Source organism: Chelonia mydas, chromosome 3 (genome assembly GCF_015237465.2).
Source record: "Chelonia mydas isolate rCheMyd1 chromosome 3, rCheMyd1.pri.v2, whole genome shotgun sequence".
NCBI lineage: Eukaryota > Metazoa > Chordata > Testudines > Cheloniidae > Chelonia > Chelonia mydas.
Window position 1 is genome coordinate 179,605,684 of NC_057851.1, and position 26,763 is coordinate 179,632,446.

General features: G+C 41.4%; 1 protein-coding gene across 10 annotated transcripts in view; it reads right to left on the reverse strand.

The window, feature by feature from the left end:
* Positions 1-26,763, reverse strand: part of PNPT1 (polyribonucleotide nucleotidyltransferase 1) — an 86,325-nt gene that overhangs the window by 53,241 nt on the left and 6,321 nt on the right. For 8 of the 10 annotated variants that reach the window (XR_005224918.2, XR_005224916.2, XR_005224917.2 and 5 more), the window contains exons 6-21: positions 24,851-24,914; positions 24,716-24,763; positions 22,227-22,340; positions 20,691-20,877; positions 18,008-18,059; positions 17,401-17,458; positions 15,578-15,674; positions 15,379-15,481; positions 12,862-12,932; positions 10,519-10,555; positions 8,013-8,079; positions 7,829-7,918; positions 7,302-7,355; positions 7,086-7,195; positions 6,045-6,116; positions 5,877-5,940 (exon numbers count right to left, since the gene is read on the reverse strand). Coding sequence is in view for 7 of the 10 variants with exons in the window: in XM_037895955.2 (XP_037751883.1) it covers positions 5,877-5,940; positions 6,045-6,116; positions 7,086-7,195; positions 7,302-7,355; positions 7,829-7,918; positions 8,013-8,079; positions 10,519-10,555; positions 12,862-12,932; positions 15,379-15,481; positions 15,578-15,674; positions 17,401-17,458; positions 18,008-18,059; positions 20,691-20,877; positions 22,227-22,340; positions 24,716-24,763; positions 24,851-24,914 (1,288 nt within the window). In the remaining 3 variants the exon portion in view is untranslated. Of the gene's footprint in view, positions 1-5,876; positions 5,941-6,044; positions 6,117-7,085; positions 7,196-7,301; positions 7,356-7,828; positions 7,919-8,012; positions 8,080-10,518; positions 10,556-12,861; positions 12,933-15,378; positions 15,482-15,577; positions 15,675-17,400; positions 17,459-18,007; positions 18,060-20,690; positions 20,878-22,226; positions 22,341-24,715; positions 24,764-24,850; positions 24,915-25,691; positions 25,795-26,763 lie in introns of those variants that run through there. The other 2 variants (XM_037895961.1, XM_037895960.1) reach the window with 2 other exon arrangements.

A 26,763-nucleotide genomic window follows, 5' to 3' on the forward strand; every position in this document is an offset into this window, starting at 1 on the left:
TGTTGCTGCCGCTGTTGGGCCGCCTGCTCTTGCTGACTCTCCAGCATCCACTTTAGAAGCTTCTTGGTATCCATTTTGGGCAGCGGTGGGCCACTCGTCACCTAGATTCCTTCCCCTGGACCTTTCAGCAGATCCTGGTCGCTATCCACATTCTCCACCACGTGTGGTGGTCTATGCCCGCCCTCGTCACACAAACAGGGGGTAGGCGGTGGAAGCACACTGCCTACGAGTCCTCTCCCAGGCTTTCTAGATGACCAGGTCAGGATCTAAAGTCCAAACCACAGGTGACGGCCCCTAGGATTGGGGCAGTGCAGCCTTGCGGCCGGAGTCCAATAAAGCCACCTGTGGGATGCAGGGCAGCATGGCCTAGAGGCCGGAGTCCAACAGAGCCACCCTTGGGATGCAGGGTAGCGTGGCATAGTGGCCGTAGTTCAATGGGGGTGGGGGGCGCCCACCAAGGGGTGTGGCGGCCCCAGGAGGCCCACCCATCTCCACCACGCCCCAACCCAGGGCTCTAACAGTGGCGGAGCAATTTGCCACTGACTCAGCAAGGGGGTCCTACCAAAACTTGCTGTGGTTTCCCGGGCGGGATGTACCGCTCCGTCACCCTCCCTGGGTCACTTCCTACCAGTATCTGCGTTGAGGTCTCCCATGAGGCTTCGGCTTCTCCGTGGTCTGTTGTGCCGGTCGCCTCCTGTGGCTCCTCCAGTTGCAGGGGTTCAAGCGGGCCCGGGGCAGCTCTGGTTCCCAGTGCAGACAGGGGCTTTGGCTGTTCCTCCACAGGAGCTTCCCAAACAGGTCCTTCCCCTGCAGCCTCCAGCCCAGAATGAGCTGGGTTTCCCTCCTTTATACTGCTACAGCATTTGGAGCATGCCCAGTCCTGCCTGGGAGGCGGGACTTCCGCTGTCAATAATATGGGCTTAACCCTGTCCGGGCTAATGCGGGGTAAGCAGACCCCGTCACACTGTACATAAGTGATGTGTCCCACCGGATTATAGAAAGGCATCCCCTAGGGATCAAATAAGTTGATGGAAGGGAACCTCCAATGTTTGAATATTCTGTGGAGGGCTGTGAGGTTCATTTCCCATTCGTGTTCCCATGAGAAGTTTCTACTAAGGGTGTCTGCAGTGGTGTTTTGGCATCCAGGAAGGTAAGAGGCTAAGATGTCTATATTGTAGCAGATGCACCAGTTCCACAGCATCATGGCTTTGGTGCAGAGGGAGTGGGATCGCGCCCCCACAGTCTGTTGATGTAGAACATGCATGCTACGTTGTCTGTCATGACTCGGATGGATTTGGTCCTTATTAGAGGGACGAAGTGACAGCAGGCATTTCTCACTGCTCTGAGTTCCAGGAGATTTATATGGAGGTGTGTTTCGGCTGGTAACCACTTGCCTTGTGCTGCGTGGTGTCTAAGTGTGCTCCCCAGCCCAATAGATCAGTACTGAGGTTGTGGGTTGTTGGAAGGGAATACCTGTCATTAGATTTGCCGATGCCGTCCACCATCTGAGAGAATCCAGGATCTTGCGGGGTGGTTTGACTAGTCTGTGTATGTTGTGTTTAGTGGGTCTGTACACTGAGTTCAGCCAGCTTTGAAGGCACCACATGTGTAGCCTGGTGTGCTTTACAATGTATGTGGTAGCGGCCATGTGTCCTAATAGTTGTAGACAAGTTCTTTTTTCGATTTGGGAACAGAAGGAGATTGTGTCTACCAGATTTTTTTTATGGTTAGAACTCTGGCGTTCAGAAGAAACGCTCTGCCTTGTACTGAGTCGAGGCATCCCCCGACGAATTCCCGGTGTTCAGTCAGTATTAGTGTGGACTTTATGTTTATTTGGAGTCCCAGGTTCTGGAAAAAGTTCAAAGGCGAGTCGCGTGAATGTTTCTGTCTCTGCATAGGTGCATCCTTTGAGAAGGCAGGTGCCAAGGCAGGGGAAGATTATGATCCCACATTTGTGTAAGTGTGCTGTGACAACTGCTAGGGTCTTGGAGAACACCCTCGGTGCCGTTGAAAGGCCAAATGGAAGTACACAGTACTCGAAATGTTCGTGTCCGACTGTAAATCAGAGGAATCGTCTGTGGGCTGGATGAATCGTGATGAGGAAATATGCGCCTTGCAGGTCGAGGGATGAAAACCAGTTCCCCTGTTCCAGCGTAGGCATTATTGTGCCTAGAGTGACCATCTTGAACTTTTTGGAGGGAACAAATTTGGTGAGTTTTTGGAGATCTAGAAGTGGGAGCCATCCCCTGCCTTTCTTCTGTGTCAAAAAATAATGGAAGTAAAATTCCTTCCTCCTGTATTTTGTTGGTACAGGTTCCATGGCTCCTAACTGTAGTAGGCGTTCTACTTCCAGTCTGAGAAGTTGCTCGTGAGAGAGGTCCCTGAAGAGGCTTGTTGCCTGAAGGTTGGGACGCTGCATGTTGTGGCTGCGTCTGTCTCCAGCGTGGCGGTCTGTTTTTCTGTCTGGTCGCCTTGGAAGGTCTGGATTGCGGGCGATTAAATTGAGTGTCTTGTGAGCACTGGTATGGCTGGTACCTCCTCTTTTTGTGGGGAGGAGTATAAATGCTTAACGTGCATGGTGTGGCACAAGGGTCCTTCATTGTGTGAGGGACTTAATCAGTTTTCCCCAAGAAAAGTTTGTCTTTATCAAATGGTAAGTCCTCCACTTTTAATTGCATCTCTTTAGGTATGCCAGATGCTTGGAGCCACGATGTTCTCCACATTGCGATGGTCGTCGCAGTCGTACGTGCAGCAATATTGGCTATGTCCAGGGCAGCTTGTAATGCCATCCTGGAGACTAACCAACCCTCTACAAATACTGTCTTTAGTTATGCTCTCTTGTCCTCACGGAGGTCTGAGGCAAATTCAAAGAGCTTATTATAATTATCATGATCATATTTAGCGAGAAGGGCACTATAGTTCGCAATGTGAAACTGTAGCGTGGATGAGCTGTATACCTTCCTGCCCAGTAAGTTCCATCCCTTGTGTTCCTTGTCCTGTGGCATTGCCCATTGTTGGGTTTGTTTCACCCTGTGGGTTGCGGCGTCCACTACCAATGAGTTAGGTTGTGGGTGAGTGTATAGGAAGTCCATGGCCTTGGCTGGTACATAGTACTTCCTGTCTCCACGTTTGCATGTTGGAGGGGTAGATGCCGGTGTTTGCCATACTGTGTTGGCAGATTCGAGAATCGCATCATTTATAAGAAGAGCTATCTTAGAGGTGGCTGATAGCTGTAGGATTTGCAGTAGTTTGTGCTGGTTTTCCTGGACTTCCTCCAGGGGGATGTCATGACTGGTTACTACCCTTTTAAACAATTCCTGGAATTGTTTGATGTAATCCGCCATTGTTGGTGGAGGTCGCATGATGGCTTTGTCCGGACAGGAGGATGAGTTATATGCGGGCGAGGTATCTTCATTGCCCATGTCCCTCTCGGGTTCTTGTGTTGTGTTGTCTGGTCCCAGTGATGTAGCGGGAACTGGTGATCCTGCTGGGGACTGTAATTCTCCCCTTTGCGGTGAGGAGGGTGCGGTGTATTGGGCCTTATATACTGCCCATGAGTTCCACATAGGTCACTGAAAGGGGAAAGGCATGGGGGGGGCGCATCCATGGTTGTCCCAACAATGGAAAGGGTGGTTTCACTTGTTTTCTTTTGGTCTGCAGTGAGCCCCGCGCCTCTTTCCTTTGGGATATGGGTGAGAGGTGTGGAGAGAAGACTCCTTCCTCTTGCTCATCTGACACTATCCGTAAGGGCCATTGGAGAGGTTGGCTGCATTAAAACTGGCGATCCCTCGGTGCTGAGGGTTGACTGTGGTAGCGATGGTATGGTTATGTCAGTGTGTGCAAGGAAGTGTTGCGGTACTGATGGTGTCGGCACAGTCGTATTGTTTTGTTGACTAGGAGGCTTGTGGTTTGATTTGGGCAGTGCCGGCCATGAATGTCGGTGCCAAGGTAGATGTTGATAGTAACGACATGGACAGTACTGGGGGCGGGAGCCTGGTCGGTGCCGGTTCAATTGTCAGTGCCATACGTGTCAGTGCCGTGAAGGAGACATTTGGTGGTTTAGGTCTCAATTACTTCTTTTTGTCTTTCAGCTCTGCAGCATGGAGAGTCATATGTACTCACTCTCTTAGCCGTCGGCACCGGGGGTAGAGACCATGCAGGGGACCGTTTCTTTTTCTGTGGTTCCCACTGCAGAGAGATCGAGGCTCTCTCCCTCTTTTCTGAGGAGGACGGAGCTGTGCTCACTGACGATTCAGACCGCACTGGTGAGCACTTTCTTGAGGACCTGTGGTCGTCCTTGTCTGATCCTGGGAGAAGTGATTTCTCCATTAGGATCATCTTCAGGCGGAGGTCCCGGTCTCAGCGGGCTCATGTTTTCATGTTGCTGCAATGAACGCACATCTCTCCAAGGCACCTCACACATTGAGAGTGACCAATGGATCTAGGCACTGCCTCGCGGCAGAGGCCACATCTTTTAAAGCCAGTTTGGAGTGGGGATCTGTCTTTTTCCAAAAAAATAAGCCATCACACACGTGGCTGTTCATAGTAACTGTGTTATCAATAGGTCCTCCCCAAAAATCAATAATCTCCTTCAGATCGTAAACTAACAGAATCACTATGGGTTCTACATGTAGCCTAATTTTAGTTACCTTGAAAATTCTACATATTATTTTCCTCCAAATCATCATCTTAGGGCATTCCCATCATAAAGGTCCCTATTCATCCACATTCTCTTCAGCGTTTATTAGTCCAATTTTTTTTTTTAGCTTAAATGGAGTACGGTATTTTGTAACAAATTTCCTTAACATTTACACAAATAGATGAAGTTTTGTCCTTTCTTCAGATATCTTTCTCTGCTCCAAAGTGGTATCTGTTTTCAGAGCCTTTTCCCATTTACCCCAATGGTAGCCTTCTAGGTCAATCAGGAAGAATTTGTTGCATCATGTAGTGATCAGGCCCTCTGAGACAGCCTTTCCTGTAATTAGCATTTCTATCCTTAATTGTCTCCTGAAACTTGGGTTTACTACATGTGATTTGATATAATGCTCTGGGAGCTGATATAATGATTTAGTTGCAAATAAGCTAAAACTAGAATATCAATATTCCGCCTTTCAGAGTGGGTCCACAGAGAGTTTTCTTATTTACTCTTGGGAACTTATTTTTCCACACAATTTTTATTTGAAATTCCTTTAGAGTTCCTTTTGCTACCTGGGTGGTAGGGTCTGAAATGGAATTGGTTACCAAAACTTTCATTTTTCCCATTGATATATGGCCAACTCAAGACAAATTTAGTATTTTTCTGATCCAGCAAGTCATTTTGAAATAAAGGGAAGAAAGTTAATTTCGTATAGCCAATTGAGAGTAGGAGAAATATTGATTCCTAAATCCTTTGTTTACACCAACCAAACTCAAATGTAGGCTGCAACTGTTTAATCATAGATCTTCCAGCCAAAAAATTCATATTTCAAATTCAGTATTCGTTTAATAGTCTGATATAATCATTGAATTTCTGCCACAATATATGATTTATATTGTGATGAATTGGTAACCATTAGTATCCCATTGTCTGCATGCAGTGCACTTTTACATTCTCTTTTATTAATTGCAGCCTATGTGAACAAGTAACAAACATTTTACCTAGCTCTTGACAGGATTTAGAATTTATGAGAGAGCTGGGAACTGCCAGACTTTCTGGAGACAGTATGTGAGTTCAAGTATTTAACTCTTTTTATACAGGAGCATGTACAGAAGTTCAATCTTAGCAATCTACAGCACACTGATCATTCAGATAGGATGAGAGTTTCGTAGGTATGAAAATATTAAAAAGTTAGGAATTAGTCTGTTAAAATTTGTACAACATATAAATATGGACTTACCTGTGGCTTGTTGGATGGCTTCCATTACAATTTTTAGTGGTATCCCTGGTAGTTTTATATCAGCCTAATGTGGAAAAAGAGTTAAGTGACATCAATATGTAAGGAAGGGCTGTTGTCCAGTGATATTTTCTATATTTCATTTTAAGGAGATGTAATAAATTAAGATACCTGCAAAGCAGTTATTCCTTTATTCGTACCAGCCATTTTGAAGTCCATATCACCATTGTAATCTTCAATTCCCTATAGGGGTACATGAAAACAAGTACTTTAAACAAGCCAAATTAAATCCACATTTGATACTGCAGTAAAGGGCCATGCTAAACATTTCCTAGGTCACACCCTCATACCTATAAGCCACAGTTTTTTGTTTGCTAGATTGAAAGTTGCTTCTTGTAAGACTTCAATGTCTTTCTTTAGTACTATTTCACTATTCTTTATTAACTCTGAACATTTCCCCCGAGCATTCTACGAGCTATTCCAGACTCACTGAAGAACCAGCTATCTAGGGAGAAGAAAAAGTAGAAGCTGTACTCAAAATACCCTGCTTGTCAGTCAACAAACAGGGTGGTAGGTATCTACTGAAGGTAGGTATCTAAGGCCATGTCTGCACTTACAAGCTTACAATGGCACAGCTACACCAATACAGCTGTGCCGCTGCAAGATTGCTCATATAGCTGCGTTATGCCAACAGGAGAGAGCTCTCTTGTCGACATAATACAACCAGCTCAACAAACGGCAGTAGCTATGTCATGGGAGAGCATCTCCTGCCGACATAGCACTGTGCACATGAGCGCTCATGTCAGCAAAATGTATGTCACTCAGGGATGTGTTTTTTTACACCCTCGAGTGACAAAAGTTTTGTTGACGTAAGTGCTAGTGTAGGCATGGCCTAAGCTGTGCCTCTTCTTCCCCCAAATGGAAGAGGCAGAACTCACTAGAAGTGAAGAAGCTAACTAAGCTTAAAGGAAACACATACAATTAAGATATGGTTAATAGATATGCTTAAGGAGATCTTCCCCCAAAAGGGAGGAAAAACCCCAAAACAGAAAATACATCCACAACTTTTCAGTAATTTGGTATTACATGTTCCCAAAGTATTCTGGAGAAATATTGCAAGAGAGATTTTGGAAGCTTTATCTGACACGAGGAAACAAAGGCTGGGGGGGTTGGGGGGGGAGAGGGGGAGGGGAACCTACTAAAAACACTCACTAGGATGTCTGTCAACAAACGATAATCCTCAATTTCTCCATTTTTCTCAGGATGACATCTGGTAACCAATCCTACTGCTACACCTGCCACAGCAGCTGATATTGGGACTCCTAATAGCAATAAATTAAATTATTTGTATTATCCTGTCATGCTCAAATTTATAGCCATTTAACAAATTAATGAATTTATCCTCTGTATGCATTTTACATATTGTACCTGCATCCATTAATGCCAAACTTCCACCACATACTGAAGCCATTGAAGAAGATCCTACAGAGAGTCAGAGAATGGAGATGTATTGATCAAAAGTAACAAGCAAAACTAGCAAGAGAAGTTCTTCAGTAATTCTAAAATTAAACCCCTTACTGGCCAGGTGACAGGGTTCCCCAGAAATTCAATGGAATACACTTGCTATCACAAAGGGTTTAGAAAAGTGAACTTCATCAGAAAAATTTCTGGGCAATATGCAATTTATTAATCTTCAGTTTATGTCTTCCTCTTTTATTTGAGGTCTACTGCTTTGCAAGTGAAAGCAATTCTCTAACAACCATAACTGAGGATCAGAAACATGCGAATCCATGTCATTTTCAGAATTTCAACTAAGAATCCATCTAGCATCATTAAATAGAAAACCAAATTAATTAGCTAGAACTGCTAGCATAGTTCATCTAATACAAGGAATTTTAAAAAAGCATATTTGGTCTTTGCCATTAGGTAAAAAAATGAAAATGAAATTTTAATACCATTTGACTCCAAGACTTCTGAAGTAACCCTTATTGTGAAAGGGAAATCTTGAGGAATAACTGGCTTCAAAGCTTTCTCTGCAAGTGCACCTGTATTTAAAGGTACAAAATACTCTATCAATACAAAAAGCGATTAAACGAAGTACTACAATAATAAAGTTTAACTTCTCTAGATATCACTCACCATGTCCAAGTTCTCTTCTGTTCACACCAGTAACTTTGCCAATCTCATTAGTTGCATAAGGAGGAAACTAGAAAAATGTAATTTTCATATAGCAAGTAAAGTAGCATGTGGTACCCTTTCCTTCTTTGATTGCTTGTTTGCCTCAAAACAAGCATCAATACCCTCCCAAAAGCACGAGTATCAAGAAAATAAAATACATTAGTCACTTGTATAAACCGCATGTACACTTGTACAACCACATTTGCTCCAATCCCTCAGACAAAGATGAACACCTACAAGAGCTTTATCAAGCATTCTTAAAACTATAATATCCACTTGGGGAAGTGAGGAAACAGATTGACAGAGTCAGATGGGTACCCAGAAGTCACCTACTACAGGACAGGCCCAACAAGGAAAACAGAACACCACTGGCCATCATGCACAGACTCCAGCTAAAACCTCTCCAGCACATCATCAGCGATTTACAACCTATCCTGGAAAATGATCCCTCACTCTCACACACCTTGGGAGGCAGGCCAGTCCGTGCTTACAGACAGCCCCACAACCTGAAGCAAATACTCACCACGCCACAGAAACACTAACCCAGGAACCAATCCCTGTAACAAACCCCGTTGCTGACTCTGTCCCCATATCTACTCTAGAGACACGATCAGAGGACCCAACCACATCAGCCACACAATCAGGGGCTCATTCACCTGCACATCTACTAATGTGATATATGCTATCATGTGCCAGCAATGCCCCTCTGCCATGTACGTTGGCCAAACCGGACAGTCCCTACACAAAAGAATACATGGACACAAATGGACATCAGGAACGGTAACATACAAAAGCCAGAACACTTCAGTCTCCCTGGAACAATTTAAAAGTAGCCATCCTTCAACAAAAAAAAAAAAAAAAAAACTTCAAAAACAGACTTCAAAGAGAAACTGCAGAGCTACAACTCATTTGCAAACTTAACACCATTAATTTGGGCTTGAATAGAGACTATGAGTGGCTGGCTCACTACAAAAGCAATTTTCCCTCGCTTGGTATTAACACCTCCTCCTCAATTATTGGGAGTGGACCACATCCACCCTGACTGAATTGGCCTAGTCAACACTGGTTCTCCACTTGTAAGGTAACTCCCTTCCCTTCATGTGTCAATATAATGATGCCTACATCTGTAATTTTCACTCCATGCATCTGAAGTGGGGTTTTTTACCCACAAAATCTTATGCCCAAATAAATCTGCTAGTCTTTAAGGTGCCACCGGACTCCACGTTTTTGTATAAACTTTTGAAGTCATCAACTGTAAAATTCTTTATCAACTAAAGAAATTTCATTTTATACATTTTCTATTTGGGGGATTTTTGCACTTTCCTCTGAAGTGTCTGATACTGGAGTTGGAGACACAATAATGAAGTAGATAGATCATTAGTCCAATTTATGTTCCATGGCTTTAGTTAGCAGGGGTAATCTGATTTACTTCATAATAATCTAGTTTGCTGTCAATTTCACTCCACAAAGCAAATGATACTAATTTTCTGAAATACACAAACTTAAATTTATTATGTATGATCACCAGTGTTTAATGCCTTAACTGTTATCTCCCCCATTCCTGTGTTTGCTTTTACCTGTCATCCCTACACTAGTCTTGTTTCTTCCCATCTCTCGACTTTTTTTTTTTTTTTTTTTTTTTTTTAAACTTCCTCCACCTTCTTTCTTTCTTTCTTTTCTGCATTCTCTCTACTTTTAATAGTAGGTGCTAGGAGGCAGTGAAAATTCAGCGAAAGCATTTCCTCTCCGGCACCATTACTCCCTGATAGTTGACCACCCCAGATATATCCTGGATTTGCATTTAATTAATGCAAAACAACATTTGTGGTCAAAGAATACAGCAGAACCTCAGAGTTACGAACTGACAAGTCAACCATACACCTCATTTGGAATTGGAAGTACACAATCAAGCAGCAGCACAGAGAAAGAAAAAAAAAAAAAAAGGCAAACAGTACAGCACTGTGTTAACCATAAACTACTAAAAATTAAGAAAAGCAGCATTTTTCTTCTGCATAGTAAAGTTTCAAAGCTGTATTAAGTCAGTGTTCATTCAGTTGTAAACTTTTGAAAGAACAACCACCACAACATTTTGTTCAGAGTTAGGAACATTTTGGAGTTACAAACAACCTGAATTTCCAAGGTGTTCATAACTCTGAAGTTCTACTGTAACGCAGTTGCAAGATAACAGAGGATCAAGGGAGGCAAGCTAACCACAAGTAAACTATATCTTCATTTTTCTATCATACAATCACAAACTTATTCATAAAGCAAAAATCACCAAAAGCACTGGTAATATAACAGATTTGGAAATTATATCTGCTTTGTGAAATATTTTGAGCAAATCCCAAAGAATGAGAATTGCTTATGGTATAAGAGAGCTTGCTTAAAATTTTATTAATAAACTTAAGCATATTAATGTTTGTGAAATATGCAACAAAACATGTGAAACACAGCAAAGCTATCTTACCTCATAATGCAGCATAAAGTTTTTATCTTTTATTCCACTAGAAATTAAAAATAAGACAGCATCATACAGGAGCAACTGACATCAGCTTCCATTTAGAGTAGGATTAAAAGGTTACATAGCTCCATTATCACTAAATACAGATGTCTATAAACATGAAAGTGAAGCAGGGGAAGTGTTTCAATGAACCAGCTGAACAGCAAGACCGTTTTCTATTGCTTTTTCCCAGTAGTACATGAATTGAAGACCTTGTCTACACACAAAAATTGTACCATTTTAACTACACTGCTATAGTTAAAACAGTAAAAGCCCCCCTCCCAGTTTGGACACAGTTAAATTGGCATAAGAGATGCTTTTCTCGTGTAGCTCCTTACTCCTGGGAAAATTCTGCAGCAAATATTTACAAATTTCACACAATATTAAAATTCTGCATATTTCATTTGTCAAAATGACAGTATAATCATGACAGTTTCAATTATTTTGTTAATTTATTTCAAAATACCTGTCAGCAAGTATGTTTGAAACAAAAAAGATTCAGGAAATGTTTGACAAATAGATTCCTTACTAGGCATGTTAATACAGAACTTGTAGTTTAAATGAATTATTACTCAGTTACAGAACTGTATTTCCCACACCCCTCAGAAGCAGTGCAAAGGCTTTGGGGAGTTAGGGATAACGCAGGAGTTGAGGGAGAGGGAAGTAATTGCTGGGAAGGAGCCTGGCAGTGAACTTGGAGGGTTGTTGATGTGGGTGGGAGAAGTATGGAACTGGTTTTTTGGGAGGTGTGGGGCAGAGACATTGTTAGGGAGTTGTGGAGCCTCCCCTATGCAGACCCTGGCTGATCCCTAGCCTCTGTCAGGCACATCTACCACTGTCCCCATATGTCCCTGGACACACACACACACCCCCCGCCATCCCTCCTCCCCCCATCCCCAAGTGCCCCTGCACTCCCACTCAGACACCCCACTTCCTCTGTCCCCATATGTCCCTGCTCCCAACCTCCTCCCCCCACTCCATTCAGCCCCTGGCTCAGTGTTGTCACCCCACCAGCTCCTGTGTCACCACCCCAGTCTGCTCCCACACTAGGCCTTCTGAACCTTAGTCTGTGTGACCCCTCCCCCCAGTCCCGTGTGCCCCGCTCTGTTTCCCCCCCCATATCCCATGCCTCTTCACCTGGCCCCATGGGAAAAGTATTGAGAGGAAGACAGCCTCTAACCCTCCCTCTTCACAGCTAACTGCCCTTTCTTCTGGTGCCTTTCCCGCAGAATGTATTATGGGGGGGGGGGGGGGGGGGGGGGGGGCGCTGTGTGAATCTGCGAGGGTTGTGAATTCTGTTTGTGTGCAGTGGCACAGAATTCCCCAAGGAGTAAGATCTACCATGGGGAAGGGGAATAAACTATATCAGTATAAGGCACCACTATGGACCAATTAATACACAGCATGTTAGTGCATTTTAGAAATCACACCCATGTAGTACACATTACCCCACAATGTAGACTAACTCTCCGTTCATTTCAGTGAGTGGGGTTTCCAACCCTCCAGGATTGTCCTGGAATCTCTAGTAATTAAAGATTAATCTTTAATTAAAGATGTCGTGATGAAACCTCCAACCAAAACTGGCAACCCTATCAGTGAGGTAATTAAAACTGAAGTATGACCAACTTCTCAACCAACTAAGAAGATTTTTCTTCTGACAAATTAGGGTCTTTGGAATAGATTACTTGAAGTAATCTACTTACTTGTCACTCATCTGACAATTTTATTTATTCTGGGTGAGTCAAAACTACATTATGCTTGGCTAGCGCCATCTAAAGTCACTGGAAAGGTAGTTGCTAACGTACAAATATGTTGCTCCATGTGTTGCATGTACTGATTCTACACAACACCACATTACTGCACATTATCTGTAGAGAACATACATTGAAAGCGTAAAAGGTGTACACTGTTTTCATTATTACATTAATACTTGGAAAAAATTATAAATCTGTTTTTAAAAATGCTATAATTTGGCACATTTATGTAGAGTTTTTACGCATTTAGTAATCTTTTTACTTGGTCTCATTATTTAAAAGAGAATATTTTCTTGCAATATATTCTGATTTATTGTTTGTAACTACTGAGCCACTATAATCATAACCAATGACTAAAGGCAATTCCAAAGAGCTGCTGGGCATTTGGCACTTCTGAAAATCAGGCCACTTATTTAGAAACCTAATTTTAGACATCCATTTTTGAAAATCTTGATGAATATATATTCAGTTCAAGTACCATTTATCAACTGTTTAAATTATCCATGCTCCTTTATTATAAAGGCAACAAAGCGATAGAAGATAAGAAGGCACATACCTCACAGCTGTTGTGATAAGATCAGATTTTACACTTGATTCTAGCGAATCAAATGTAACTGTACAGAGAACCTAGAACAAAAAAAGGGACAATGAAAACTCACACAGTTTATGATCATTTAAAGCTATTTATATTGGGCACAAAGATTTAAGGAGAGTTGATTCGGAAAGTTTCTGTTGTGATTTTTGTCAAACATCAATTCTCAATAGGTTTCTTTACAATAAAGACGTTGATAGAATCAGAACTTGGTCTTGTAAATGTCCACCAGTCTGTAAGGAAACGGATTGATTCCTGGCTCTCTCTGCCTGGCCTAGCAAAAGTATGGAGTACTACAGAGGTAGCATTTTCACCTTAAGAGCCAGGAATTATCTCAGTTAATGACTCCCCTATTAACCAGTTAAAGAGCTAGACCAGGGGTCAGCAACCTATGGCACGGGTGCCAAAGACGGCACGTGAGCCAATTTTTAATGTCACGCTGCTGTCTGCCGGACCCGGGCAGACAGCAGCATGCCACTAAAAATCCTGCCCGGCCCGCTCTTTTCCGCCCCCTGCCCACTGTTCTCTCCTTCCGGGGCAGGCAAGCTTCCCCCCTCCCCCCGCCTCTTCCCCCCAGCATGCTGGGTTCCTGCCCCTCCTCTGCTCCCTCCCTGCGGCTCGCCGATCAGCTGACAGCCCTTGCTACGGAGCGAGGGGAAAGATAAAAGCGGAGCCGAAGCGCGCTCTGCTCCGGGGACCTTGGGGAAGGGGGTGGAATCAGCACATATCCCCTCCAGCCCCCTATCGTGAGCCGCTCAGGGCAGGGGGCTGGGAGCACCCTCACAACCCCAGCCCACACCCCCAGCCCTCTGCCCTCACCCCTGAACCCTCCTCACACACACCCAGCCTCTGCCCTGACCCCTGCACCCCCCCCCTACAACCCCAGCCCTGACTCCGGCACCCCCCACACATACCCAGCCCCCCAACACCTCATGCCCTGACTCTTGCACCCCCCACATCCCCACTCCCACCCTAAGCACCAAATGGGAGCTGTCCAGGTAAGCGCTCCACACCCAAACCTCCTGCCCCAACCCTGAGGCCCCTCCCTCATTCTAGCTCCTGGCCAGACCCTGCACCCCAACCCCCAGCCTGCTCCTTCACCCCCAGCCCTGTTCTCAGCACACTCCCACCTCATCTCAGTGCAGAGAGAGGAAGAGAATGGCTAGAACCAGGGAGAAGGTAGGTACCTACTCTATGTGGAGAGGGCCGGGACTCCAGACCCGCAGCAGGCTGAGCAGGGCCAGCAGCCGGGACCCTGACTGACAGGAGACGGTGGACAGAACCCCAGACCGGCAGTGGGCTGAGCTACTCAGCCCGCAGCCGGTCTGGGGTTCTGGCTGCCTGCCCCTTGCCAGCCAGGGTCCTGGCCGCAGGCCCCACTCAGCCCGCTGACAGCCTAGGTGAACGGAACCCCAGGCCGGAAACACGCTGAGCGGGCCAGCAGCATAAGATCAGCATTTTAATTTAATTTTAAATGAAGCTTCTTAAATATTTTGAAAACCTTGTTTACATACAACAATAGTTTAGTTATATAATATATAGACTTATAGAGAGAGACCTTCTAAAAAATGTTAAAATGTATTATTGGCACGCAAAACCTTGAATTAAAGTGAATAAATGAAGACTCGGCACACCACTTCTAAAAGGTTGCCCCTGAGCTAGACAGATGAGAATCAATCCATCCCCAAAAGAAAGATGGCGGTGAAACAGAGGTCTAGTAAGAGGTCTGAGATCAGAAACTCGACACGCAGATCCTCTAGCCTGTTTTAGAAAGGACTCCCTCTCCCCTCCAGACCACTCTGAACTTTGATATAAAATGTATCTGAATACATAACTTTTAAAAAGATTTGCAGAAAAACTGCTTGGCAGTCTCCTACACAGTAGTAGTTCAGATAAACTAGACAATTCTATTTTAAGTGAACCTGATCATTGAACTAAAAACGCACACACACTGCTGTTTTTCGGCAAAGAATAGTTTTAATGTAAAACTCACATACTTTCTTTTTATAAGTAATGCATAGAGAGGGTTAAAAATAAGTATTTATGTATTAATGCAAGTAATAAGCAGTATTACTGTGAACCACTCTGAAAGGAAATTACAACTTATTAAATGGAATTACAGAAAAGCATGTTTGCAGGCCCAAGTTTCGGTTGCTGGGCCTTCTTCAGGAACTTTAAAAAGGCTGAAAGTGGACATGTGATTCTGCTTAACGGAATACTTCTAGGTAACTATGCTTTGCAATGTTATTTTGAAGTTTCCACTGGAACAGCAAACAGTTTAGTTCTGTACATTGTTTCTTCTAATGGGAGCCAGGCAATATTAAACTGAACGTGAATAGCACGCAATGCATTTATACTTTCTTACACTGGAAGGTATGCAAGGTGTTTTCAATAATTACTTGATTGAGAAATAACAAATGTCATGGTTAATGGAAACTTTCAGTTTATGAAAACTACAACTCTGATGTTTGAAAGTATTACCTGTGTTTGACCTCTCTGAAATAATGCTGATCCATGAAGTGTTTTAAACATATCCACTTCACAACTGATATTTCTGAGAGAAGTCAAGTCTCTACCATCACACCTATAGAAATAAAATATGAACTATAAAGTCAAGAAAACCATAATTATGGGGAAATATTTGCAAAGAGTTTATTCAAAAAGGATTCTGTGCATTTACCTTCTGTATTCATTCAGAATAAAGCTTCTAAAAATATCCTTTGAAATAACATTAAAGGATTCCATAATTTCATAAGACTCAGCCTCTGGAAATTTCTCTAGAGATACCAAACACAAATTAGAACTCCAAGCTTCTAAAGTTGGAAAACAAGCTCTGTATAAGCACTGTGGCCAGCATTAGGGTACAACAGAAGCCTGTTGTGTTGCTATACATGTTATTCACAATTGGGAGCATCTCCAAACTGTTAGAAATTGGGTAAATCACATAGGTGGTTCCAGATCTATTACCAGGTCTACTGCTCAAAGAGTATCCTTCTAATTAACACAAAGTTTTAATACTGGCAGCTACAGAAGTCGGTGCTCCACTACTCTCAGACTGGTAGGACCAAGAGGAATAAGAAGACTTGATTTCTACTGCTGCTGAAACACAAACATTTCAAAAGAGTAAAAACTAATGTACTGCAACAGTGTCAATCCTGAGCGGTACAGGGTCTAAGTCAGTAAGACGTGCACAATACCACCTTAGACTTCCATACCCCGTGCACCCTGGGGTTTGGAGGATTTCACAGTTGGCTGGACCACTTACAGAGACACATAGCTTTATTTTTTTTCCCAGGGGCAAGTAGGGATGGGGAGGTGAGAACCTGAGGTGCATCCTCAACTCCCTTCACATACATTAGTTTTTTCTTGTGCTCCTTTACAATGTGAAGGTAGGGCAGGAGGAGAAGTAAGCCTTTTTTCTATTATGTCCCCCCTCCCAGCATGTGGAAAAGGGGTGTTCAGTGGCAATATCTTTCCTCCTCACCATTAGGAGTTTGAGGAGGTAGACACAGGCTGATTACTGCAGTGATATAGCTTCTAACTACCTCAGCAATAACTGCTATCTGTTCAGTACTCTGCTCCCAGGCAAAGGGAGCAGACTTGATAAGAGTCTTTTCTTTCTCAACTATTTATGCAAAAGTGAGCAGAACTCAGGAGTTTGCCAGTTCCAAGAACAAAGAGCATTTATTGTACTTCCCTTGGGAGTAAGCACCCTAATAAACTCAAATGGGACTGTGCATTCATGTGGGAGACTGGAAGTATAAAGACACTATAATAGACCTGTTGAACAGGGGAATGGCAATCCCCTTCTTTCCCCTACATGCTGAGAACACATATCTTCAGGTAAACTGGCCAGAGCTAAGCCAAAGCATACACACAAAGTACTGGGCCTCATCCTGTGTTATATACTACACATGACCATTTCATGCAATGCAGTATTATTTCAGTGTTAGTTCTTATAATTCAGTATTTTGTATCAAGTTTTAAATTGGAATTTCAGTAACAAAATACTATGCTCATCTTTGTGCTATACCACTGGCTTTTAACCTGGGGTCCAAAGACAATTTAAAACAGGTTTTCTTAAAACTTATTTAACTTATGACTAATTAACATTTTGGATAAAGGAAGCCTTTGTTCAAGATTCAGCACCCTTATGTCCCTTCAATGAAGATGTAAGGGCTTACAATAAACATCTGAGATTTCAAACAGGCATTCCAGCAAAACCAAGGAACACCAAAGCAGAAATTTCTGGTGTTTCTAAGCTACAAACAGAAAAAAATATATATATAAGCAAAAAGCGTTCAGGCCCACTTTATACATCAAGAAAAGGGCACAAGACCAATCTAAAAAAAAGTTACATCCTTTGCAGGTCTCAATAAACAGCAATCTTTCTTTTCAAAATAATGCTACAGGACTGTATTTATATTATGGTAGTGAATACTGGCCTCAAGTTCAGTGCCCAATTTTATTAAAATTGTACAAATATTACACAGAGTACAATACCTTTCAACTGTTCTTCTGTCTCAAGTCTTATCTTGTTAACTGCTTCATCTCTAGAAATCTAGATAAGATTTACATTATCACTGATATTGCAGACTAACAATAAAGCAACAATCTTGAAGTTCTGCACAGCTGTCTAGCAATGAGATAATCATAGCAATGAATCTAAGCACAAGGAATCATTACATACTGAAACAACAATCTCCAAGAGCCTGTGATAACTTATTTATAGTACTGCACTGTAACTGTAGCCAAGTTGGTCCCAGGATATTACAGAGACAAGGTGGGCAATGTAATATCTTTTATTGGACCAACTTCTGTTGGTGAGACAGAAACTTTCAAGCCTGAAGAAGAGCTCTGTGTGGCTCAAAAGCCCGTCTCTCTCACCAATAAAAGATATTGCCTCACCCACCTTGTCTCTCTTACACTACATCTTGCAGAACAGGAGGAAACACAGTCAAGTGTTAGTGGCTCTTTAAAGAAATGTCATGGGGATAGCAGTAAAACTAAATCTAAACATGGACTAATTTAGAGAATTAACAAATTCAGAGAACTGATTCAAATACGACATTAAAAAAAAAACCCACAAGATTTTGATGGCAACACTTACTTTGTCATGGCTAAAATCTGCAAATACAGCACAGACCTTGTCAGAGGCAAGCCTTTTTGAAGAGAAAAAAGTAATTAACCTGATTAGTATTTGTTTACCTGTACAAAGTTTGAACAAGTCACCATCATAAATGCATTTAGTGTTCTAAAGAAAATGGTGACTTTAAAAAGGTTGCTAGACTAAGATTTATATTAGTATTATAGCAATACTTATAAGCGGCATTATATAGAATAAAAAGTTTAACTTGTTCTGATATGAAACCCTATATTCAAGAGTTTAATATGGCCAGAAAAATACTGTTCTATGTTGAAACTTGGTACATAAAGTCTATTCTTTAGCAAATGGTTTGATATTTTGTTGAAACAACATTTAAAAGCAGTTATGTTCATATCCACCTTGTATTTCATTAAATGGCTTTTAATGACAGTTTCAAGGGGATTCATCTATAAAGATTGGAGCAAACACAAAACTGGTGGAGTTCTTATTTAACCAGGTACTGCACACTTTAAGTTTCCCTGTTAGTCAAAAAATATCTAAGATTTATTTTAAGTGACAGTTTATCTGAACTGACAGTTATAACATATTATCAATCCACAAAACCCATACAGACTGCATGGTGCATTAAGAAATTAAGGAACTTTCACATAGTACTACTATAAAGGAACTTTTATGGTGCAATGTATATTGAGCCAGACACTGCAAGCATAAAATGGGGGAGAGCATGTGTTATTGACATTTTTTAAAGATATTTAGAATTTTCTGCTATAAAGGAAATGTACAAAAAATTAATAAGCACCTGACTGAAAGCCAACAGGACCCAAGACATTTAGATTTAAGCAGGCACAGTCTTCAGCTCATGCCAGAGAAAGAATTATACACCCTGATACACTAAAAAGCATTATTAAATTATCTTTCATCCTTGATTGCCCAATTTACTGCTTTTATTTCCTATACTTGTGCTATCACTGTCAATGTAGTTTTCTGAATTCTGCTTTCTCGTGTGTACAATCATTTTCTGATTTTTCTCTCTTTTAATTGTTGAAACACCCAGAGTTTGTTGGCTGCATTCCATTAGTTCTCAGTTATAATGCTTACGAGAGATCCCTTCAAAGCATGTATCGAAGATGGATGGGAAGAAAAGTGGGAGGTTTCAGTTAATTAGTCTTACATTAAGTACACCATTGTTAATACTTAGGTTGTTTGAGGCAATAGATTGTCTAAATATGAAATTAGTGCCCAAGAAATTCTCCTCTCCCCAGCAATCACACACATAGACCCCGTTTATATTATTGGAAGTTGGGCCTCACTGACAGATCCATAAGCCTGTCTTCTTACAACTTACAATGCAATTCTACACAGAGATGTCACCTTTATAAAAAAAAGGTGAGGGGATGCCAGCATGCGGTCAATTTGGAACTTGTAAAGATATATATTTCTATAGTTTTGGATATTTAGGGGCCCCAGATTGATGCTTTCCTCATTTTTCTTTTACAGACAGAAGTCATGTCCCCCAACCTGTAACTTGGGGAAAAGTTTGTACATCAACATGGGGTAGAACAGTAGAGACTACATGTAGAGAAGAAGTTACAGCTGCTTCTTCAAAACAGTAGCAATCCCAAAGTCCTCAGAGATGGGGCTAGAGAAAAGAACCCGTGTGCCCTCCTCCCTGAATACATACTAGTTAGGGGGTAAGAGGACTCCTTTTCCTTCCCACCAAAGATATGTGAGAGTGCTGATGGGATAGGGAAACTTATGTGTCCTACTAGATATGTGTGGGTCAATCTTTGGGGAACCCCACCCAGATGGCAGAGAGAACTGAGAGACAACAACATTCTAAACTGGGGAGAGGAAGAGGAGAATGCATACATTCTGGGGAGAATGGGGAGAGCACTACAAGGAAGCTCAGTGCGTCAATTACATTTAAGCTAGTCTTGAGCACCAAGTTCTCAGTTCCCTTACAAAGCAGCCAGTGGGCAAACTGGTATTCCCCTCCTCAGCAGTTCTGACGTGCTGCTGTTAGGCAGAGGAGAGACATGGTCTTGTGCATTTCCCACCCCAGCCCTCTTTCATGGGGAGGTATTTGCCCCCACTTGCTGGCTTTCCCTCCCAGCAGGGACAGATGAAAGAATTGCTAGGAGGGTTGTACAGATGCATAGGGTAACAGGTCTCTAAACACCAGAGGGAGAGTGGAAAGCCATGCAGCATTTCCCCAGTACTGATCCGTCTCATCCTCACCTTGAATTCTCTCTGCTACCTCCAGTTAGAGTTTCCCGCACTTAAGATTGCTCCATTTTTTCCCAATTTTCTTTCTAAAAAGGGGGGGACCACAGGTGCTTCAGCCTGAAGATGCCTCCTCTATTTGGGGGAAAATGAGAACCTCTCTTGCTTATTTTTTGTGGGAGAGGAGGGCCTGGGATGGGTTCTCTGACTCCTCCTTTCCCACCCTCATGTCTTCAGGCTGCCACAGTAGCGTTGCCCTTGTGACTAAGCAAAGAAGGGGTATAGAGGGCCAGGGCTTGTGACTGACTATCAAAAGGAAGAAAAAGCTGAGGATAAGTCAGGGTCTCAAACATTCAAAACAAGTAATATTTTGTATGAAAAAAGCCCAGAAATGAGGGTCAGTTAGTGACAGAAGTTGGTCACACTAATGCTCTTCATTAGAACCATTTGTTTTTGTACTTACTGCTTTGCACATTCAACAATCTCTGCTTGAGCACTAAATAACTTCTGAACAGTTCTCTTGGCAGCACCTTGTTCTTTTACCAGTTGCTGTATACACTGAATTATTTGTTGAGTATGCTTCACTCCCACTTTGATGGCATGGCAGAAGTCTTGCTGCAACATATTCTCGGCTGCTGCTTCCAACATGACTATTAATTCAGAGTCAAATAGTAAGTCAGTTACCATCATGTTTTTCAACTGATATAGAACAAGTTGTTAAAATATATCTATCACAAAGGAAACCTAATTTTACCAAAACTACATGGGCCTTTAAGACAATAGCTCAGTTAATCTGTTTGATCTCTGCCAGGCTGATTTTATTATTTCCAAAGGTCACAGAATCATAGAAACAGTTTCAAAATGCAAACTGAAGAGCTGGACTTATGGAATAAAAATTAATTGGGAGGATTTCGGAATAATTTTGCAAATATAAGTTAGTAAGGAGAAATTTCACAAGATGCAACTGAAAGGAAGTCAAACTAATGCCTTCAAAATAGGTTAATAGTTAGAATGTGCATTTAAATATAGACGTGCCACAGACTGAATACAATACATTATACACTTCCTCAACCAGTAAGATTACATTAATATGGAACAGGAAATTCAATTTATAAACAAGTATATGATGAATTTTGTGGCCACTCATGAATTGGTCCCTATCAGTTCCAAGGCCATGAAAAATATGTCCTGGACCGTGAAATAAGCTCTTCCCTATGAAATCTGATCTCCCCAAAATCTGCTAGTTCAGCCAGGTTGGGGAGGGACAGATTGTCCTTCCCCTGTATGGCTGTTATGGGCGGAGATCAGACCTCACCTCCACAGGCAATGCAGAAGTGTCCCGGAGCTCCCCTCTCCTCCCCCCAGGTCCTGCCTGGGCTCGAGGCTTACACACACACACACACACACACACACACACACGCAGCTCTTGCCCAGGCTTCGGGTGCCTGGGCTCGGGGCTTCTGCCTCTGCAGCTCCTGCTGGAGTTCAGGGCTTCTATCCTGTGGCTCCTGCCAGGGCTTGGGAAATTAATTTAACCAGTTTAAGAAAAATTCTCTCTTTTAAGCAGCTTTACAACTTAAGGTTTCCATTGCTTTTAAATGAGAGCTAAATTCTCTCAGAACAACTCTGCATCACAAAGTTGGATCCTGTGGGGACGAAAACTGTACTGGCTGTTAGGACACAAGTTTCACTGTATTACAATAAAACATTTAGACTTTATTTATTGATACTGTATTCCAAAGTTTCAGTTCAATTGAATAAGCAGGGAGCACAACATAAGTTTTATCTAAATGATATTAAATCTTATTAATACAGTAAAGAAATTCCAATATATATTAATGACTTCTAAAGAAATCAAACTAGAAAAAATACTTCCTCACTATTTGTTTCTATCTAGTCTTGATTACAAAGGTAGTATTTCAAGAGAATTATGATTTTCATATGAGAAAGTGCTCTATTTTTAACTAAACATCAAAGTTGAATAATTTTAACCACTTACCAATTTGACTATGAGGAGCTCCAGTGACCAATAAGTTCAAGGTACTAGAAGACATTTCTTTTCGAGTTGGGTTAATAACAACTTCTCCATCAACCATTCCTACCCTTACTGCACCTAAGAAGAAACTCCAGAAGTTAATTTTTGCATCTAAGTAGGATTTCGTTCATAGGATCATTTTTACTTGGTTTGCTTTCAGAGGTAATTATTAAAATTACTAATTCTATTTAAATAGTGGGATTTGTGTGTGTTTGTGCCAGATGACCTTTTGACACGGTTATAAAATTAAAATAAACTTGTTTATTCAAATAATGCAGACAATTTGCAAGTCAAGTTAATTACACTTGAAAAATTCTGGCTTATTGGGGTAGTGCTGTTATTGCAGTGCCACTGATAGTAATGTTATCAGTGACACAGCAATAGTTGTAAGCTTATTTTTGTTGGTAGTTTGGACATAGGTTTCCTGAAACATGAATCAGCTGAAGAAAAATAAATTACAAAGTGAAATCCCTTTTTGAGAAATTTAAGTTACTTCCCTGTGAGACATTCAGGATGGCAACAGAGCCCCTTTTAGTATTGTTGGGGTAAAGGTTGGGAGGGAAAGCGTTGTCTAGAAAGCAAAAAGCCCCTATCCTGCTCTCCTCTACCTGGGGCCCTTCAAGGATAAGCATTTCCAGAATCTGAAAAACTAAAGAAGTTCCCCAGGCAAAAACTTTCATTAATCTAGAGTTAAACTCAGAAATACAGATCAACAGTTTAAGGATTAAAAACACACTTACAAGTGTTAAGAACACAACAGAAACCCAGGAAGTGCAATCACATCAATGCAGAATTTAATAAGTTTCTAATTTTTTTTAAGCTTTTTAAAATCCTTAAATCCCTGATATGTTCTATCAACCTTTACTCCAGTTTAATAAAATTTTATTGTTGGAAATTTTACAAGCATGTATTGTTGAACGAAAAAAGCTACCAATTGGTTTGAAAACAGTAAGACTTGCCTGTTAATGGAACATTTCCTGCAACTTATAGGAGATGCTTCAAGACTGCTGCTATGCTTGAGACTATTCCTTAGAACAGGAGTCAGCAACATTCAGCACGTGGCCCATCAGGGTAATCCACCGGAGGGCCAAAAGACATTGTTTACGTTGACCGTCCACAGGACGGCACCCAGCAGCTCCCAATGGCTGCGGTTTGTTGTTCCCAGCCAGTGGCAGCTGCAGGAAGTCGTGGGCCACAGGGATGTGCTGAAGGTTGCCGACCCCTGCCTTAGAATAAGAAAATAAATGGTTGTAGAATGTCTGCCCTCCCCACCAAAACCTTGAAGAGAATTGCTTTAATGTCTCCAATAAACTAAAGAAACACTTTAGAGGTAATCTGACATAGTGTTACAGGAGAAGCAGCTTTCATAGAAGTGTATTAACTTGATAAATAGAATTAAATGGACACTTTTTAAAAGTATTTTTTTCCATATACTTTATAGTCATGGGGATATTTCCTCAGAATATGAAAATTAGAAGGTATATTCCTGATCACTTTGTCTGCAGATAAAGTCTATTTAAAAAAAAGCATCTGACCTGAGCAATACGCCTTATTTTTAGACAGTTGTTGCAATGCTATCATGCATCTTACAATTTTGTTTAAACTACTGTAACAATTACTGAATGTTAAGGAAAAAGAAAAGGAGTACTTGTGGCACCTTAGAGACTAACCAATTTATTTGAGCATAAGCTTTCGTGAGCTACAGCTCACTTCATCAGATGCATAAAAGTGGAAAATGCAGTGAGGATGTTTTTATACACACAGATCATGAAAAAATGGGTGTTTATCACTTCAAAAGGTTTTCTCTCCCCCCACCCCACTCTCCTGCTGGTAACAGCTTATCTAAAGTGATCACTCTCCTTACAATTTGTATGATAATCAAGGTGGGCCATTTCCAGCACAAATCCAGGGTTTACCAAGAACGGGGGGGGGGGGGGGGGGGGGGGGGGGGGGGGGGACGACAAGGGGAAATAGGTTACCTTGCATAACGACTTAGCCACTCCCAGTCTCTATTCAAGCCTAAGTTACCTGTATCCAATTTGCAAATGAATGTTAAGGGAAGCCATTTTACCAATCACACATCTGTCTGTAGTTCAGATCAGGAAAAAAATCTATTCTATTTTTCAGTTTTACTTTGTACATTTGCAACTTTTTATGTAGTTTCACTATTTGCTCTATATAATCAGTTTTCCTTGTTTGTGGAGCTTAACAGTATGAGAGAAGAGAAAAACAAAACATGACTGTAAAACCATAGAAACTGGCAGTGGAATTTGGGACAGATGTAGTACCTGAAACTGCCTTTAATTTTACAATGACTAGATTTCAAGTTATATGCATTGTTGCTGTATTGTGTTGGTCCCATGATATTAGAATTTTACAAGGTGAGTAACAGCTTTTATTGGACCAACTTCTGTTGGTAAGAGACAAGCTTTCGAGCAAAAATATTTACTTACCAATGGGACCATTCCATGGGATATCTGATAATGCAAGTGCTGCAGATGCTAAAATTGTAAGAGTTACATTTTTAAAATGATTACATAAACACAAACATTAAATAAAGTTTACAAAATATTTAAAGTTACTTTTACCTCCATTAATTGCCAGGACATCAGGATCATTAACTCCATCTACTGCTAAAAGATTACAAAGGATCTGGTATAATATGAAAGACAATGGAAGAATTTTGAGCTATATGTTTGTTTGTTTATCAAAACACCTGCAAGGAACAACAAATACAATGACCTAAAAATTATATGAATTCATATGAAGAGGAAAAAAAAAAGTTCAAATACCTAAATCAATAAACTGATGGAGAAAAATGATATTTAACACCAAGAACCACCAAATTAGGGGCAAACACAGGCCCTTAAAATGTGACAAAGTTACCTTTATCTACACTTTGTATACTACAGAAATATTAATAATATTTCCTGAGAATATATTAAGGTTGTTTTCGCTCTGGAATTTTCTCTCACACATTTGTTAGATTAATAATGAGATAAATCTAAGAGGTAACAAATGTGATAGAGAAACTTCCAGAGTGAAAACAACCTTAATATATTCACATGAAATAGACTGAGAGGTTCTTGGGTTTTAAGGACTACTTTTATTTTGTTGCACAAATATGCAGAGGTTGACCTTTTTATCCCCACCTTCTACAAGAGAAAATGGAGCATGGACTTAGAATGAAGATCTTTTGGGACACTGACTTAAGGTTTCAGAGTAGCAGCCGTGTTAGTCTGTATTCACAAAAAGGAGTACTTGCAGCACCTTAGAGACTAACAAATTTATTTTAGCATAAGCTTTCGTGAGCTACAGCTCACTTCATCGGATGCATTCAGTGGAAAATACAGTGGGGAGATTTATATACATAGAGAACATGAAACAATGGGTGTTACCATATACACTGTAACCAGAGTGATCACTTACGGTGAGCTATTAAAAGCAGGAGAGCCACTTTTAGGTCTGTAATTGAGTGACCAGAGAGATTGAAGTGTTCTCCAACAGGGGACACCATCATAGGGCCTAATCACATCAGCGACACCATCAGAGGCTCGTTCATCCGCACATCTACCAATGTGATATATGCCATCATGTGCCAGCAATGCCCCTCTGCCATGTACACTAGTCAAACTGGACAGTCTCTATGTAAAAGAATAAATGGACACAAATCAGACGTCAAGAATTATAACATTCAAAAACCAGTTGGAGAACACTTCAATCTCTCTGGTCACTCGATTACAGACTTAAAAGTGGCAATACTTCAACTAAAAAACTTCAAAAACAGACTCCAACGAGAGACTGATGAATTGGAATTAATTTGCAAACTGAATACAATTAACTTAGGCTTGAATAGAGACTGGGAGTGGATGGGTCATTACACAAAGTAAAGCTATTTCCCCAATGTTTATTCCCCCGTCAACCCCTACTGTTCCTCAGATGTTCTTGTCAACTGCTGGAAATGGCCTACCTTGATTATCACCACAAAAGGTCCCACCCCCCACTCTCCTGCTGGTAATAGCTCACCTTAAGTGATCACTCTGGTTACACTGTGTATGGTAACACCCATTGTTTCATGTTATCTGTGTATATAAATCTCCCCACTGTATTTTCCACTGAATGCATCCGATGAAGTGAGCTGTAGCTCACGAAAGCTTATGCTCAAATAAATTTGTTAGTCTCTAAGGTGCCACAAGTACTCCTTTTCTTTTTGACTTAAGGTTGTTGAATAGCCTATTCTACTTGACATGCAACATAAATATAGTTTCATCTAAAATATTACCAAGCAGGAATTACAGCTCCTAGCTAGTTAAATTACTTTCTCCCAGAGAATAAATCCCACTCATTTCTTTGTGACAGTGAGTCTGAATTCAGATCAGCTCCAAAGAAAAGCTTTCCTTGAAGCAATGAATAGTTGGTCTGTGTTAAGCAGTATTATGTACTGAACGATTAAAGAAGGCTGCTGTTAATCCTTCAACTGCACCAACAGTAACACTATTTT